Below are 15,229 nucleotides of genomic sequence, written 5' to 3' on the forward strand. Positions count from 1 at the left end.
CAGAAGGAGCTGAAAAAGGGAATACAGCAGGCCGTTCCTGATAGTAACACAAAAACCAGGGACCAGGACCCAAGTGATAGTAAATGGAACACAAAAAGTGGATGTGTTCAGGGTAGTTATCAGCAAATCCAAGAAGGGACAACCAGGCTCCAACAGAGAGGTCATCCCATCATCACCAGGAAAGCTACTAAGATTGGTTGTATTGAAGGAGCAGTGAAATATTCTCTCATCAGCCCAAGAGAACACTAGCAGAACCAGCCAGGACCCTTTTGCAAGAGCTGCACGGACTCCCAACCAGGAGACACCCCCATCCTGAAATATGCAGTCACCCCTCAGGAACGCCCCACATCACCCAGACTGACATAAGAGGCGAGGATGTCCCCTTCAGAGCAGAACCGGGGAGTATAGAAGGATCCCGGGGGACAGTGGTGCTGGAAGAAGTATAGAAGGATCCCAGGGGACAGTGGTCTTTCCTCTGCGGACAGGAATCCTTTAGCCCCTAAACCAGTGTACGTGTGAACCAGTAAACTGCATTGTGTCACACTGTCTCACTCTTGAACTGGTAATTATACTAGGACAACGGGTGGGTTCTTTCCTTTTGGGGAATGTTCTCTTACAGAAAACCCTGTATGTTGTCGATGGTAGGCGGTGGTCAGCAATAAGCTTCTCTAATGCCAACCTATTGTTCCTTTATTTTGCCTCTCACTCCTGACCCCTTTGTCCACAATCCTCCCACTCGTCTGGGACTCCCTCTTCCTTCATATATGACAGACCAACATGCTCTCCACCTTCCAAGCCTTATTAAAATCACATCTCCTCCAGGTGGCCTTGCCTGACTAAGCTCTCATTTCCCCTACTCCCTCTCCCGTCTGTGTTGCTCTTCCACTTAAGAGTTGTACCTTTTAAGCACTTAATATTCACCCCACCTTCAGCCTTATGTCATGCATGCACATACCCATAATTTATTTTAATGTTTATTTCAATGTAATCAGGTATAATCTCTACCAACCCCGTTGCACTCTCCCAAGTGCTTAGTACAGTGCTCTGCACACCTTAAGCGTTCAACAAGTACCCAGTGATTACCTTGAGGTGTCGATCTCAATTTTTTCATTCATGACCACATCCTGAAAGCATATCTATCAACCATTCAATTGTTAACATCTTATCATCAGTAGTGAGATCTTGGAAAATGAAGAATAGTTATGTACATAAGCAACAGAAGAAGACACATGGCCCCAACTGTCAGGGGCTTTACTATCTAAAGAGAAGACAGGTAGATACATTATTGACAAATAGTAGGAGCAGGAGGAAGGTCATGGATGCAGCTGGTTTCAGCAAGGTGAATATATATATAAATATATATTTTATATATATGAAGTAAATAAATAAGTGATTGAGTACCTTCTAGAGCCATTAGCCCCTCTCAGGGTTGCATCTGGAGGGTTTCCAGTACTCTACCAGTCTCGACTACGGGAGGGAGAGCCAAGCAGAGGCATAACCATCCCATTCCTAATTTGGCCAGCGGCTGGGGAGTGGAAGGCAATCTTCTACAAGTCAAAACTCACCTGTGCTGGGCAGCAGCAGCAAGGGAGAGAGTCGAGGGTGGAGACTCAAGTTTACTGTGTGGAAGGAAGCAATGGTAAACCGTATTTTTACCAAGAAAACTCTATGAATACACTGTTAGAATGATTGCAGATGGAGAGCGGGGCGTTATGGGAGAGATGTGTCCACAGTGTTTCTATGGGCCGGAAACAACTCGACGGCATAAGACCAAAGCAGTTAGTGTTAGTCAATTGCATTTCTTGAGCTCTTACTGGATGCAGAGCACTGTATTAAGTGCTTGGGAGAGTACAACAGACATTCCCTGCCTACACCGAGCTTACAGTCTGGGGGGGAGGACAGACATTAATATAAATTAACAGATATGTACATAAGTGCTTTGGGGCTGGGAGGAGGGAAGAATAAAGGGAGCAAGTCAGGGTGACATAGAAGGGAATGGGAGAGGAAAGGAGGACTTAGGTAAGGCCACAGTACAATGGACCCAAATTCAATCCAAGAAGAGGACCAAAAATACATACCTGGATTAACCTGGACCCAGAGCAATATCTACCATCAGTCTTTATATAGCAATATAATAATAGTGGTATTTGTTAAGCACTTACTATGTGCCAAGCACTGTACTAAGCACTGGGGTGGATCCAAGCTAATTGGGTTGGACACAGTCCCTGTCCCATGTGGAGCTCAATCCCCATTTTACAGATAATGGAGGCAGAGAGAAGCGAAGTGACTTGCCCAAGGGCACACAGCAGACAAGTGGCAGAGCCGGGATTAGAACCCATCAACATGCGACTCCCAGCCCCACGCTCTATCCACTTGCCAAAGAGAGGCGTACATAACTGTTAAAAATGTCTGTTGGGTGGATGCAGCATAGAATTTTCCACGTACATATTGAAGTGCCTAGCAAAGCACTTCAATAAACATTACTGATGGCAGTGATGCTCTCTAGACTAGACTAGAGCTATCTATCTCCAATAGTTCAAGTAGAATCTGGCACACATCTTGGACCGTTGCCGTCGGCCAGAGAAAAACACAGAACAAGGGAATCAGGAGACCAGGATTCTAGACCTGCCTAATGTGGGTGAAGACCACGTGTATAATCCACAATGTGGAGCACCCCTCCCTGCCTTCTTGTTTGTGGTGCTGCATAAGTAGTTAGCCCTATAATCGATTCCTCTGCACAAGATTCTCAGTCTGCACGTGTCAGGACTAATCTTAACCCATCATTTCTCAACCGGGAGCAGGCATCATTCCACAGACGAGAGATGTAGTACAGCCATCGATATTACTGAGTTGTGCAATTCACATTAGGGATTTTAAAAAATAGGACAAGGTAGATATTCTCATAGACATTTCAATAAAGTTAGAATGCTATTAAAGTTACCAGTTTCCTATGCTTTCTTTTCCTAGCTCTCATCCTTTTCCAAAATGAAAAAAAGTTCAGTGATTGCCAAACCTCTTTATCGAGGACCAGTCCTACATTTTAAAAAATGGTATTTGTAAAGCACTTCTATGGGCCAGGCACTGTATTAACCACTGGGGTAGATACAAGCTAATCAGGTTTGGACACAGACCATGTTCTACATGGGGCTTACAATCTCTATTTTACAGATGAGATACCTGAGGCACAGAGAAGAGACTGCCCTAGGTCACACAGCAGACAAATGGTCGCTGACATTAGAACCTAGGTCCTTCTGACTCCCAGGTCTGTGCCCTATCCACTACACACGCTGCTTCCTGACCAAATGCTTGTCACATTTCCTAAAATGTGGCTGAATCTTGAACAGTCAGTGACCCTGTGGGTTGGACTTTCTCAGACTTAAATGCAAAGGCATTGCGAATGTAATAATAATATGGTATTTGTTAAGCGCTTACTTTATGCCAGGCATGTACCAAGCCCTGGGGTGGATACAAGCAAATCAGGTTGGACACGGTCCCTATCCCATGTGGGGCTCACAGTCTCGATCTCCATTTTACAGATGAGGGAACTGAGGCACAGAGAAGTGACTTGCCCAAAGTCACAGAGCAGACAGGTGGCGGGGCCAGGTTTGGAACCTATGACCTTCTGACTCCAAGGTCTGTGTTCCATCTACTATGTCATGTTGCTTCTCTGTGGAGGACAGCCTGAGCACCTCAGTAAGAGTTTGCCCGCTTTGGTCTAAGGTGACTCAGAATCAGGGTGGGAAAGAAATGCTAGTTTAAGATCTCTGTCCCTTCCATCTAGCCACAACTGTGCTGCCTCTCCTGAGCGTCCAGATGGATCAGAAAACCCAGTCCACAAGGGAGGACTGTGAAATCGGCAGGGTAGAAGCAAGGGAACTGATTTTCTGGCAGCGACTGGATGCAGAGTCAGGTAAGGCATATGAATCCTGGGCTAAGCCAGTCACAGGCACATGACGTATCTCTGGATTTTCCATATCACGGTAGCTCGGAATCAGGTGTACCTCCATATTATATTGCGATGAGGTATCAACGAACATACCAAATTAATTTTTCTGTGCAAGCCATGAGCCATAAATAATGCTGTTCTGTGAAAAATTTTCCTAGAGTTTAAAAGTGAACTGAAAACAGGATCAACAGAAATATGAAAACTTTATTTTGAATAAATTTATGAAATGAATATTTATGACTGATTCTGTGCATGCTGCAAGAAATCAGGCAGGTCTGTCTCCTCTTTGGTCTCTACCGCTTCTTCCAGGTGAATTTCCGGCGGGCTCCTTCTTGTCCTGGCTTCTTTCGTTCTCTCACTCTTGGATCAGTAGTCAGCAATCCGGCTATACCAAAAGAGACAATTGATTTATGAAATACGGAATCCATATACTGCCTAGAGAGGGAGGCAACACGTAGTGAGTAGACAGTAATTCTGGGGTATGAAGAATATGAACAGATAGCAAGGAAGGAAGCATCCAGACATATAATAATCTAACAAACTCCTTTACATTTTCCCAAAGTTAATTTTCACTCTATTCAGACTCTATTACTGCTTCTAAAAGGCACTTCTGTACCACTAGTTAAGGGGTTTATTTCCTCCCCTCCAGCTAATATCTTCTCTCTTTGAATGTTCTATTCAAGATAAAACTTCTTGCTAAAGCCTATAATTGGGTGCCCTTTAACATAATTTCTGAATGAATGAGAATAACAGTATCAGATACATCAGACCACAAGATACACTTCAAAGCAAACCAAAGAACACCTCTCTCTCTAGATGGTAAGCTACTTGTGGGAAAGGAACTCGTCCACCACCTCTGATATACGATATTCTCTCCAGAACTTAGTACAGTGCTCTGCACATAGTAAGCACTTAAGGAACACAAGCCATAGACTGATTGACGAAAGCAACCTGGATGTTAAGTGCAATCGGCTCTTCCAGTGACCAGGGTTCTGGGGCTTCTCTGGCTTCCCTCCCAGAATGGAGCTAAGTTGCCAGGATGGACCAGGCCCTGGATGGCCCGAGACAACAGCAATAGTAAAGACTATGGCTATTTTTTATTTCTTTATGATCCAACAGAGCAGGCCAAGTTCCATAAACTGAAGAGGTGCCAACCAATGACAACATGATATGGCCAAGAGCCACAGACCACAAAAAAATTCCTTTAACTGGCATGTCTGGGGAGCAGGTGATGGAGGCAAGAGGGCACTTCCAGGGAGGGCATCTGGGGGAGGGAATAATAATAATAGTAATAATAACAATAATAATAATGGTATTTGTTAAGCACTTACCACGTGCCAGGCATTGTACTAAGCCCTGGGGTGCGGGGGTACAAGCAAATTGAGTTGGACACAGCCCCTGTCCCTTGTGGGGCTCACAGTCTCAACCCCCGTTTTACAAATGAGGTAACGGAGATACAGAGGAATGGAGTGACTTGCCCAAGATCATTCGATCTAGCTGGAGCTGAGAACCACGATGGCTCACTGCCACTCACCACCATGGTAAAAAAATGAACCACACAGTATGTGTGGCCTTGAGTTGCGGGTTGGCTGTCTGCCCCATATGAGATATACATATGAAAAAATAATGAAAAATGATCTTATGATCAGATCAGCTGCTGCTGCTGCAGCTCCTTTCTTTCTTGAACACCCTATCCCTGTCATGTCCTCAGTCCCCTCCCTCTGGTCACCCTGCCCCTCTCATCCAACACCCCTTCCTAAATGCTGGCCCCCGCTCAACTCACTCTCATCCATCCCTGACATTCGGTTCCAGCGCCATCCCTCATTCCCCTCCCCGCAGTTAAAATATTTCTTTTCTTAACCTTTAAAAACTCTTGGAGCAATCATGGATTAATCATCAATCAATCAACGGTATTTATTGAGTTTTCTATGTGCAGAGCACTGTGCTAACTGGGAGAGTACAATACAACAGAGTTGGCAGACACGTTCCCTGGCCACAAAGAGCTTACGCACTAGAGTGGGGAGACAGACATTAATATAAGTGAAATATAGATACGTACGTAATTTCAGACATGTACGTAAGTGCTGGGAGGCCGAGGGTGGGGTGACTATGAAGTTCTTAAAGGGTACATGGTCTCCATGCCCAAACTACTGTCTACTGTGTGGCCTTGTGCAAATCACTCAACCTCTTCATGCCTCAGTTCCATCTGTAAAGTGGGCATAAAAATACCTGAATCCTACCCCACAGAGGTGTTGTGAGGCATAAAATAACTAATGTAAGAGCTTTGGCAATAAAATGGAGGAAGCATGGGCCCATGAATCAGAAGACCAGACTTCTGATCCCAGCTCTGCCACCTGTCTGCTGTGTGTTCTCGGGCAAAACACAACTTCTCCAATCTGGTTTCTGCCCCCATGACCCATGGAAACTGCTCTCTCTAAAGACACAAATGACCTTCTTCTCGCCCAATCTGACAGCCTCTACTGCATCCTAATCTTCCTAGACCTCTCAGCTGCCTTTGACACTGAGAACTACCCCATTCTCCTTGAAATATTACTTAACCTAGGCTTCGCTTGACACAATCCGCCCTTGGATTCTCCTATCTCTCCAACAGCGCCTTCTCAGTGTCTTTCGCAGACTTCTCCTCTGCCTCTCACCTTCTGACAGTGGAGGTCCATCAAGGCTGTCTTGGGTCCCTTCTGTTCTCCATCTACACCACTCCCTTGGAGAACTCAGTCGCTCCCCATGGCTTCCACTGCTATTTCTTTATGGATGATTCCCACATCTACATCTCCAATCTTGATCTCTCTCTTTCTCTGCAGTCATGCATTTCTTCCTGCCTTCAGGACATCTCTACTTGGATGTCCCATTAACACTTCAAATTAAACATGTGTCTAACAGAATCCTTCATCTTCCCAGCCAAACCCTGGCCTCCCCAACTTTCCCATCAGAGTAGACAATACCACTATCCTCCCTTTCTCACAAGCCCGTAATCTTGGCATTATCCACAACTCGTCTCTCTTACAACCCATACACTCAATCTGTCACCAAACTCTGTCAGTTCTACCTTCAAGACACTGCTAAAATCTGCCCAATTCCCTCCGTCAAACTACTGCTATGGTGATTCAAGTATTTGTCATATCCCAACTTGACTACTATATCTGCCTCTTCACTGACCTCCCTGCCTGTCTCTCCTTCTCCAGTCCATAGCTTCACTCTGCTTCCAGAATCAGTTTTCTAAAAGAAAAGTTCAGTTCATATCTCCCCATTCCTCAAGACCCTCCAGTGGTTGCCCATCCATCTGTGCAAACAGAAATCCCTTACAATCAGATCGCATCCTCTTACCATACCTTACTGATTTCCTTCTAGAATCCAGCACTCACCCTTTGCTCACTGTGCCCCCATCTTGTCTATCTCGCTGCTGACCCTTTGCTCACATCTTCTCTCTGGCCTGGAACTCCCTCCCCCTCCCAATACAAAAGACCAGCACTCTTCTGACCTTCAAAGACTTATTAAGAGCACATCTTCTCCCAAGGGACTATCCTTAATTAAACACTCTTTTCTCTGACTCCCTCACTCTTCTTCATCACTTATGCAGTGGATTTGTACCTTTAATTACCTATAATTAATTTACATTAATATCTGTCTCCCCCTTCAGACTAAGTTAATTGTGGGCAGGGAATGTGCCTACCAACTTTTGAATTGTGCTCTCCAAGCAGTACAGGACTCTGCATACTGAAAACTCTCAATAAACACCATGGATTGATTGATTATTGCTCCATGACAAACAGGAATTCTAATGATAGCTACTGATTTTTATGAACATCTCCAGTGATTTTAAAGTCATTTAACAAAAGAAACATTTTAACTGTATGCCTAGAATTCCTTAACTCCCATTCTCTCCTAGACCCCCTCCAATCTGGCTTCCGTCCCCTCCACTCTACCGAGACTGCTCTCTCTAAGGTCACCCATGACCTCCTTCTTGCCAAATCCAATGGCTCCTACTCCATTCTGATCCTCCTTGACCTCTCTGCTGCCTTTGACACTGTCGACCATCCCCTCCTCCTCCATACCTTATCTCACCTTGGCTTCACGGACTCTGTCCTCTCCTGGTTCTCCTCTTACCTCTCTGGCCGATCATTCTCAGTCTCCTACGCTGGAGCCTCCTCCCCCTCCCATCCTTTAACTGTTGGAGTTCCTCAAGGGTCAGTTCTTGGCCCTCTTCTGTTCTCCATTTACACTCACTCCCTCGGTGAACTCATCCGCTCTCACGGCTTTGACTACCATCTCTACGCAGATGACACGCAGATCTACATCTCCGCCCCGTCCTCTCCCCCTCCCTTCAGGCTCGCATCTCCTCCTGCCTCCGGGACGTCTCCACCTGGATGTCGGCCCGCCACCTAAAACTCAACATGAGCAAGACTGAGCTCCTCATCTTCCCTCCCAAGCCCGGTCCGCTCCCAGACTTCTCCATCACCGTGGATGGCACGACCATCCTTCCCGTCCCGCAGGCCCGCAATCTCGGTGTCATCCTTGACTCGTCCCTCTCGTTCACCCCACACATCCTATCCGTTACCAAGACCTGCCGGTTTCACCTCTACAATATCGCCAAGATCCGCCCTTTCCTCTCCACCCAAACGGCTACCTTACTATTACGGGCTCTCGTTATATCCCGGCTAGACTACTGTGTCAGCCTTCTCTCTGACCTCCCTTCCTCCTCTCTCGCCCCGCTCCGGTCTATTCTTCACTCCGCTGCCCGGCTCATCTTCCTGCAGAAACGATCTGGGCATGTCACTCCCCTTCTTAAACAACTCCAGTGGTTGCCTATCGACCTCCGCTCCAAACAAAAACTCCTCATTCTAGGCTTCAAGGCTCTCCATCACCTTGCCCCTTCCTACCTCTCCTCCCTTCTCTCTTTCTACCGCCCACCCCGCACGCTCCGCTCCTCTGCCGCCCACCTCCTCGCCGTCCCTCGGTCTCGCCTATCCCGCCGTCGACCCCTGGGTCACGTCCTCCCGCGGTCCTGGAACACCCTCCCTCCTCACCTCCGCCAAACTGATTCTCTTTCCCTCTTCAAAACCTTACTTAAAAATCACCTCCTCCAAGAGGCCTTCCCAGACTGAGCTCCTCTTCCCCCTCTACTCCCTCTGCCATCCCCCCTTTACCTCTCCACAGCTAAAGCCTCATTTTCCCCTTTTCCCTCTGCTCCTCCACCTCTCCCTTCCCATCCCCACAGCACTGTACTCATCCGCTCAACTGTATATATTTTCGTTACCCTATTTATTTTGTTAATGAATTGTACATCGCCTTGATTCTATTTAGTTGCCATTGTTTTTACGAGATGTTCTTCCCCTCGACGCTGTTTAGTGCCATTGTTCTTGTCTGTCCGTCTCCCCCGATTAGACTGTAAGCCCGTCAAACGGCAGGGACTGTCTCTATCTGTTGCCGACCTGTTCATCCCAAGCGCTTAGTACAGTGCTCTGCACATAGTAAGCGCTCAATAAATACTATTGAATGAATGAATGAACTGTAAAACAATTTCCAAGTCTTTAAATACATCAAAAATCAGCCAAGTGATCTCTCCAATACCTCTAAATCACATGCTTATTTCACAAACCAAATGAATGAGCCTCTGGCACTCCCTCCCCATTGAAAATACCACTAGACAGAACTTCCAACAACATTCAACTGCTTCCTTTTTCTAGCTCGTGATGGCAGAGATTTAAGACAGAACATGATGGTTTTAACTTTTTTTTTAAAAAAATATATGGTTTTGGTTTAATGCTTACTACATGCCAGGCACTGTTCTGAGCACTGAGGTGGATACAAAGTATCTAAGTGGGAACTGAGGCACAGAGAAGTCAAGTGACTTGCCCACAGTCACACAGCCGACAAGTGGCAGAGCTGGGATTCGAACTCATGAGCCCTGACTCCAAAGCCCATGCTCTTTCCACTGAGCCACGCTGCTTCTCTATGCCTCAGTTCCCTCATCTGTAAAATGGGGATGAAGACTGTGAGCCTCATGTGGGACAACCTGATTACCCTGTATCTACCCCAGCGCTTAGAACAGTGCTCGGCACATAGTAAGCGCTTAACAAATACCAACATTATTATTATTTATTATTAAGTTACAAGTTAATCAGGTTGGACACAGTCCATGTCCCACATCAGGCTCAGTCTTAATCTCTATTTTACAGAGCAGGTAACGGAGGCAAAGAAAAGTGAAGTGACTTGTCCATTGTCACAGAGCAGACAAGAGATGGAGCTGGGATTAGAACCAGCTGACTCCCAGCCCCATGCTTCTTCCACTACGGCATTCTCCTTCTCAGCCATGAACATAATGAAAATTCAACCAAGTCACACATGAGGAGATAGTTATGAGATAATAGTCTAAGTACTTCTAGGCACATGACCCTTTCTTCTCTTGTGGATTGGGGTACATACCTTGTCTCATCCACTCCACCTCATCTTCGCTGACAAAGCTGCATAAGGCTTTTGCCGAAGCCAGGCGTACTGCTCCAGCCTGGGCAGACCGTCCCCCGCCTGTCACTGTGCAGGTCATATCGTGTTTTCCAAGTCGGTCAAGAAAGTGGAAGGGAAACATTAACTGTTCTCTGAAAAAAAACACAGCAAAACATAAACATGTCAGATTTTAAGCTCCTTATGGGTAGGAATTGTGTCGACTTGTCTCCCCCTCTAGACTCATTCTGGGCAGGGAGTGTGTCTGTTTATTTTTATATTGTACTCCCCCAGGTGCTTAGTACAGTGCTTTGCACACAGTAATCACTCAATAAATACCATTGAATGAATGAATTGAATGGAATGACCAACTCTATTCCCGTTGCTCTGCCCACACTGAATGCTCAATAAATACCACTGATTGACTGATCGATTCAATAAGAAATCAACATACTTAGAACCTGCTGGGGAAAAAAAAACCCCGCCAAATTGGTGGCTGTCATTTTTCAGTGCAAGCCAATTCCACAAAACTCAAGTCGATCTAGTGCGTTTCCCAGACTACTCACTTATTTTCCTATAAATCTGAGGCTGGCAAAGGAACAGGACAGAATCACGGTCTGGTATATAGCACCCTAGATAGTGAATTATGAGGCCAGCGTTCTATTCCGAGCTTCATCGAGCAATGACAAATCACAATCTTTCTGGGCGTCGTCATGTGATCTGTAACACAGCTTACTTCTTTTCCTATATCATGTGGATGACGTAGGGATTATGAAAAATTGGAACTCAGACTCTGTGAGTACCAGGTCAATCTTCCCAGAAGCAAGTTTAATTCCAAAGGACCCTCAAACACCTCATTTTCATTGGTTAGCAAAGCAGGTAGGACAACTTAGGAGGCTACTCAAATTTGGAATTGTCTATCTGTTGGTTCTTGTCCTCTGCAGCCTCCTTTAGAGAAGCAAGATGACTCATGGAGCACAAAAATAGCTGAGGCCCAGAGAAGGCTGAGAAATGTAAAATTAGGGCAGGGCAGAGATGGTATCCAAATGGATTCCTTTGTATCTACCCTAGAGTTTAGCTCACAGCCAGTGCTTATCGTTACTATTACGATTTAATAACACTGGCCTGGGTTCACGAGCCCCCGCTCTCCTTCCGCCTACTTCCTTCCCTCTTGAGGGCTTCACGTCAGAGGAGGGAGAAGAAAATGGAGAAGGAGGAACGGGATCTATGCCTTCTCGTTCCCAAGGACCCAGGAGGCAGCGGAACATTATGTTAAGCAACCCTTTCCACCTCTTCTCAAACTGCCCGCTTTGATCCAGGTTAATTTCTGAGCTAGTTCAATAGCGGGAAGCTGGGGGCCAGCTCCGGGACTAAGTCAGTCAGTCACGGGAAGGGACTAGGGCAAGCTCCGTTCCAGAATTTGACCTGTGCATGCAGTGGGCCCTGAATAAGTGCTGACTGACTGTGGTCCCACTTGACTGCACTCATGAAAAGAGGGTGCACAAAGGTTAAGATAGAGGGAATTAATCAATCCAAACTCCTGTAACTACTGCATAACCTTGCTTTCCCTAGGAGCTACCTCCAAAGAGTTGTAGTTTAGAAAGATGCCTAGAGTCAAGCCTTCCGGAATGTGATTTCTCTCTGTATTTTGGGTAAGACCGCTGTGAGGGGATTAGGAAATATTCCTCTGATAATGACAATTTCAGTGTATGCAAGCGCAGAGCACCAAAGCGTGCACAATACAACACAGGTTTTTCTCAATGTTGAGTGCTTCAAGAATGTCACCTGCATTATGGGAAAATTGGCCTCTCCTGGGAAAATGCTACACAGTGGCAATAATAATAAAAGGCCCAATACCCTTTAAAAGAACTGCCCCTAAAAGAACTAGAAGGGTTTTAATTTACCATTAAAAAAGACTCAAAAAGCTAACGATCTTAACATCTAAATTACAAAGAATGATTTCTTTTATGGCTTCAAGTACCAACAATTAGATCCAAAATTTATTCTTTTTTTTTTAATGGTATTTGTTATGTGCTTACTATATGCCAGGAACTATTCTAAGCGCCGGGGTAGATACAAGGTAATTCAGTTGGAAATAGACCCTATCCCTCATTGGGTTCACAGTCTTAATCTCAATTTTACAGATGAGGTAACTGAGGCACAAAGAAATTAAGGGACTTAGGTTTTGTGGCAGATTTTTTTAAACGGTATTTGCTAAGCACTTATTAGGTGCCAGGCATTGTATTATGCCCTGAAGTAGACTAAAGCTAATCAGGCTGGACCCAATCCATATCCCACATGAGGCTCACAGCTTTAACACCCATTTTACAGATGAGGTAGTTGAGGCCCAGAGAAGTGAAGTGACTTGCCCAAGGTCACACAACAGACATGTGATTAGAACCCAGATCCTCTGACACCCATGTCCTGTGACTCTTTCCACTAGAGAAGCAGCATGGCTTAGTGGAAAGAGCAGGGGCTTGGGAGTCAGGTTGTGGGTTCCAATTCCGCTCCCCCACTTGTCTGCTGTGTGACCTTGGGCAAGTCACTTAACTTCTCTGGGCCCCAGTTACCTCATTTGTAAAAATGGGTATTAAAAAATGTGAGCCCCACGTGGGACAATCTGATTACCCTGTATCTACCACAGCACTTAGAACAGTGCTCTGCACATAGTAAGCATTTAACAAATACCATTATTATTATTATTATTATTTAGGCCTTGTTGCTTCTCAATTTTCCAATCATCAGTTGTATTTACTGAGCACGGAGCACTGGACTAAGCAGGGGTAAGAGCATAAAAGACATTGAAGATCAGAGCCTTTTCAAAGAGCATATGATGGAATGGACAAAGCAGGAGGGCACAATTTATAAGATCAACGTAAATACAATATATACGTAAATGCTGAGGTTGGTTGCAAATACAAGACTGCTAAGTGTTGCTGTTGAATGATTGCTAGACTCAGATTTATGAGACTGGAGCCATTTTACTAAAATAAGATGAATGAAGAGCAGAAACACCTCTCTGCCAAAAAGATATTCAAACGAAATAAAGACGATGTGAAAACGAGCCAGAATCCACATGGGAACCTTGCCCGAGTCCTTTAAAAAGCTGTGAGGGACTCTGTGAATATGGCTGAGAGTACTTTCAAACACAGCGGTTGCAGCAAATAACATTTTACTCGGAAGATTTGGCGAAGGGAGGAAAGCAAGCAAAAAACCTCAGATTTAAGAGCAGCAGTGTAGCCTAGCGGAAAGAGCATAGGCCTGGGAGTCAGAGGAATTGGGTTCTAATCCCAGCTCCACCACCTGTCTGCTGTGTAACCATGGGCAAGTCACTTCACTTCTCAGTTACCTCAACTGTAAAATGGGGATTAATGGTGTAAGCCCCACATGGAACGTGGACTGTATCCAACCTGATTAGCTCAGTACAGTGCCTGGCACTATGTAAGCATTTAGCAAATACCATTAAAGAAAAAAAAAAAACAACCCGTAACAGCTAAAATAGGTCATGGGTTCTAATCCCGGCTCCGCCACCTGTCAGCTGTGTGATTTTGGGCAAGTCATTTAACTTCTCGGTGCCTCAGTTACCTCATCTGTAAAAAGAGGATTAAGACTCACATGGGACAAACTAATTAATCTGCATCTACCCCAGCACTTAGAACAGTGCTCGGGCACATAGTAAGCGTGTAACAAATGCCAACATTATTATTAAGACAAACTGCTGTGGTACACTACTGCACTGTCTAGCAATGACACAGCTTGTAGAAGGGGAAATTAACTGGGGAAGGCTTCCTGGAGGTGGTGGGAGAGGTGGGAAGCTTTGAAGTTGGGGAGAGCTGTGGCCTCGGAGTTATGATGGGGTAAAAAGTTTCAAGGCTGGAGGGACAGCGAGAGCAAGGGGCCAAGGATGGAAGACTGGTGAGTGAGGTTCCATAAGAAGCGATGTGGCTTAGTGGAAAGAGCCCGGGCTTGGGAGTCAGAGGTTATGGGTTCTAATCCTGGCTCCGCCACTTGTCTGCTGTGTGACCTTGGGAAAGTCACTTAACTTCTCTGTGCCTCAGTTACTGCATCTGTAAAATGGGGATTAAGACTGTGAGTCCCATGTGGGACAACCTGATTACCCTGTATCTACCCAGGGCTTAGAACTGTGCTTGGCATATACTAAGCACTTAAGAAACACCATAGTTATTATTATTATTAGAAAGTAAACTCGCTTGGCAAGGGGAAGGGTATGGAAGGTGAAGGGAGATGAGATATAGGATGGGGAAAGCTGGTGGTAAGGAGCTCCTGCTTGATGAGGAGGGACCGGGGGAGCCCCTGAAATTTTGAGGGGAGGAAAGATAGGTGCCGAGTGAAGTTTTAAAAAGTTGACCCAGATGCCCAAATGCAGTACAGACTACAGAAAGGAGAGACTGGGATGTCGGTAAGGAAGCTGACACAGTAGCCTTGATAAAAAATGATAAAGGTTTGAATCAGAGTGGAGGCTGTTTGGAAGGAAAGGGCAGATCCGGAAAATACTCCGAAGACCAACTGGCAGGATTTAGCAAATTGACCTAATGTGAGAGCAGAAAGATTGGGTAAGAGTCGAGAATGAGGTCAAAAATGTGGGCTTCTGGTACAGCAAAGTCAGTGATGGGGTCGACAGGGATGGGGAAGTCATGAATGGGCTCTGAGGGAAAGACGAGAAGCTTGGTTTTGGACTCATATTAACACTGACCTTTCTCAATCAATTCACCACATTCCAGTCACATTAACTTAACACCCAATCGGAAACTTAGGCGGTGGAGTGGAAAGAGTACAGGCCTGGGAACCCGAACACCTGGGTTCTAG

General features: G+C 45.6%; 1 protein-coding gene across 1 annotated transcript in view; it reads right to left on the reverse strand.

The window, feature by feature from the left end:
• Positions 1-4,130: 4,130 nt before the first annotated feature.
• MRPS9 (mitochondrial ribosomal protein S9) overlaps positions 4,131-15,229 on the reverse strand; it is a 77,781-nt gene continuing 66,682 nt past the window's right edge. The window contains exons 10-11 of the mRNA XM_029057776.2: positions 10,388-10,557; positions 4,131-4,331 (exon numbers count right to left, since the gene is read on the reverse strand). Of these exons, the coding sequence (XP_028913609.1) occupies positions 4,240-4,331; positions 10,388-10,557 (262 nt within the window). The 3' untranslated portion in view covers positions 4,131-4,239. The remainder of the gene's footprint in view (positions 4,332-10,387; positions 10,558-15,229) is intronic.

The sequence above is a fragment of the Ornithorhynchus anatinus genome, chromosome 2 (assembly GCF_004115215.2).
Source record: "Ornithorhynchus anatinus isolate Pmale09 chromosome 2, mOrnAna1.pri.v4, whole genome shotgun sequence".
NCBI lineage: Eukaryota > Metazoa > Chordata > Mammalia > Monotremata > Ornithorhynchidae > Ornithorhynchus > Ornithorhynchus anatinus.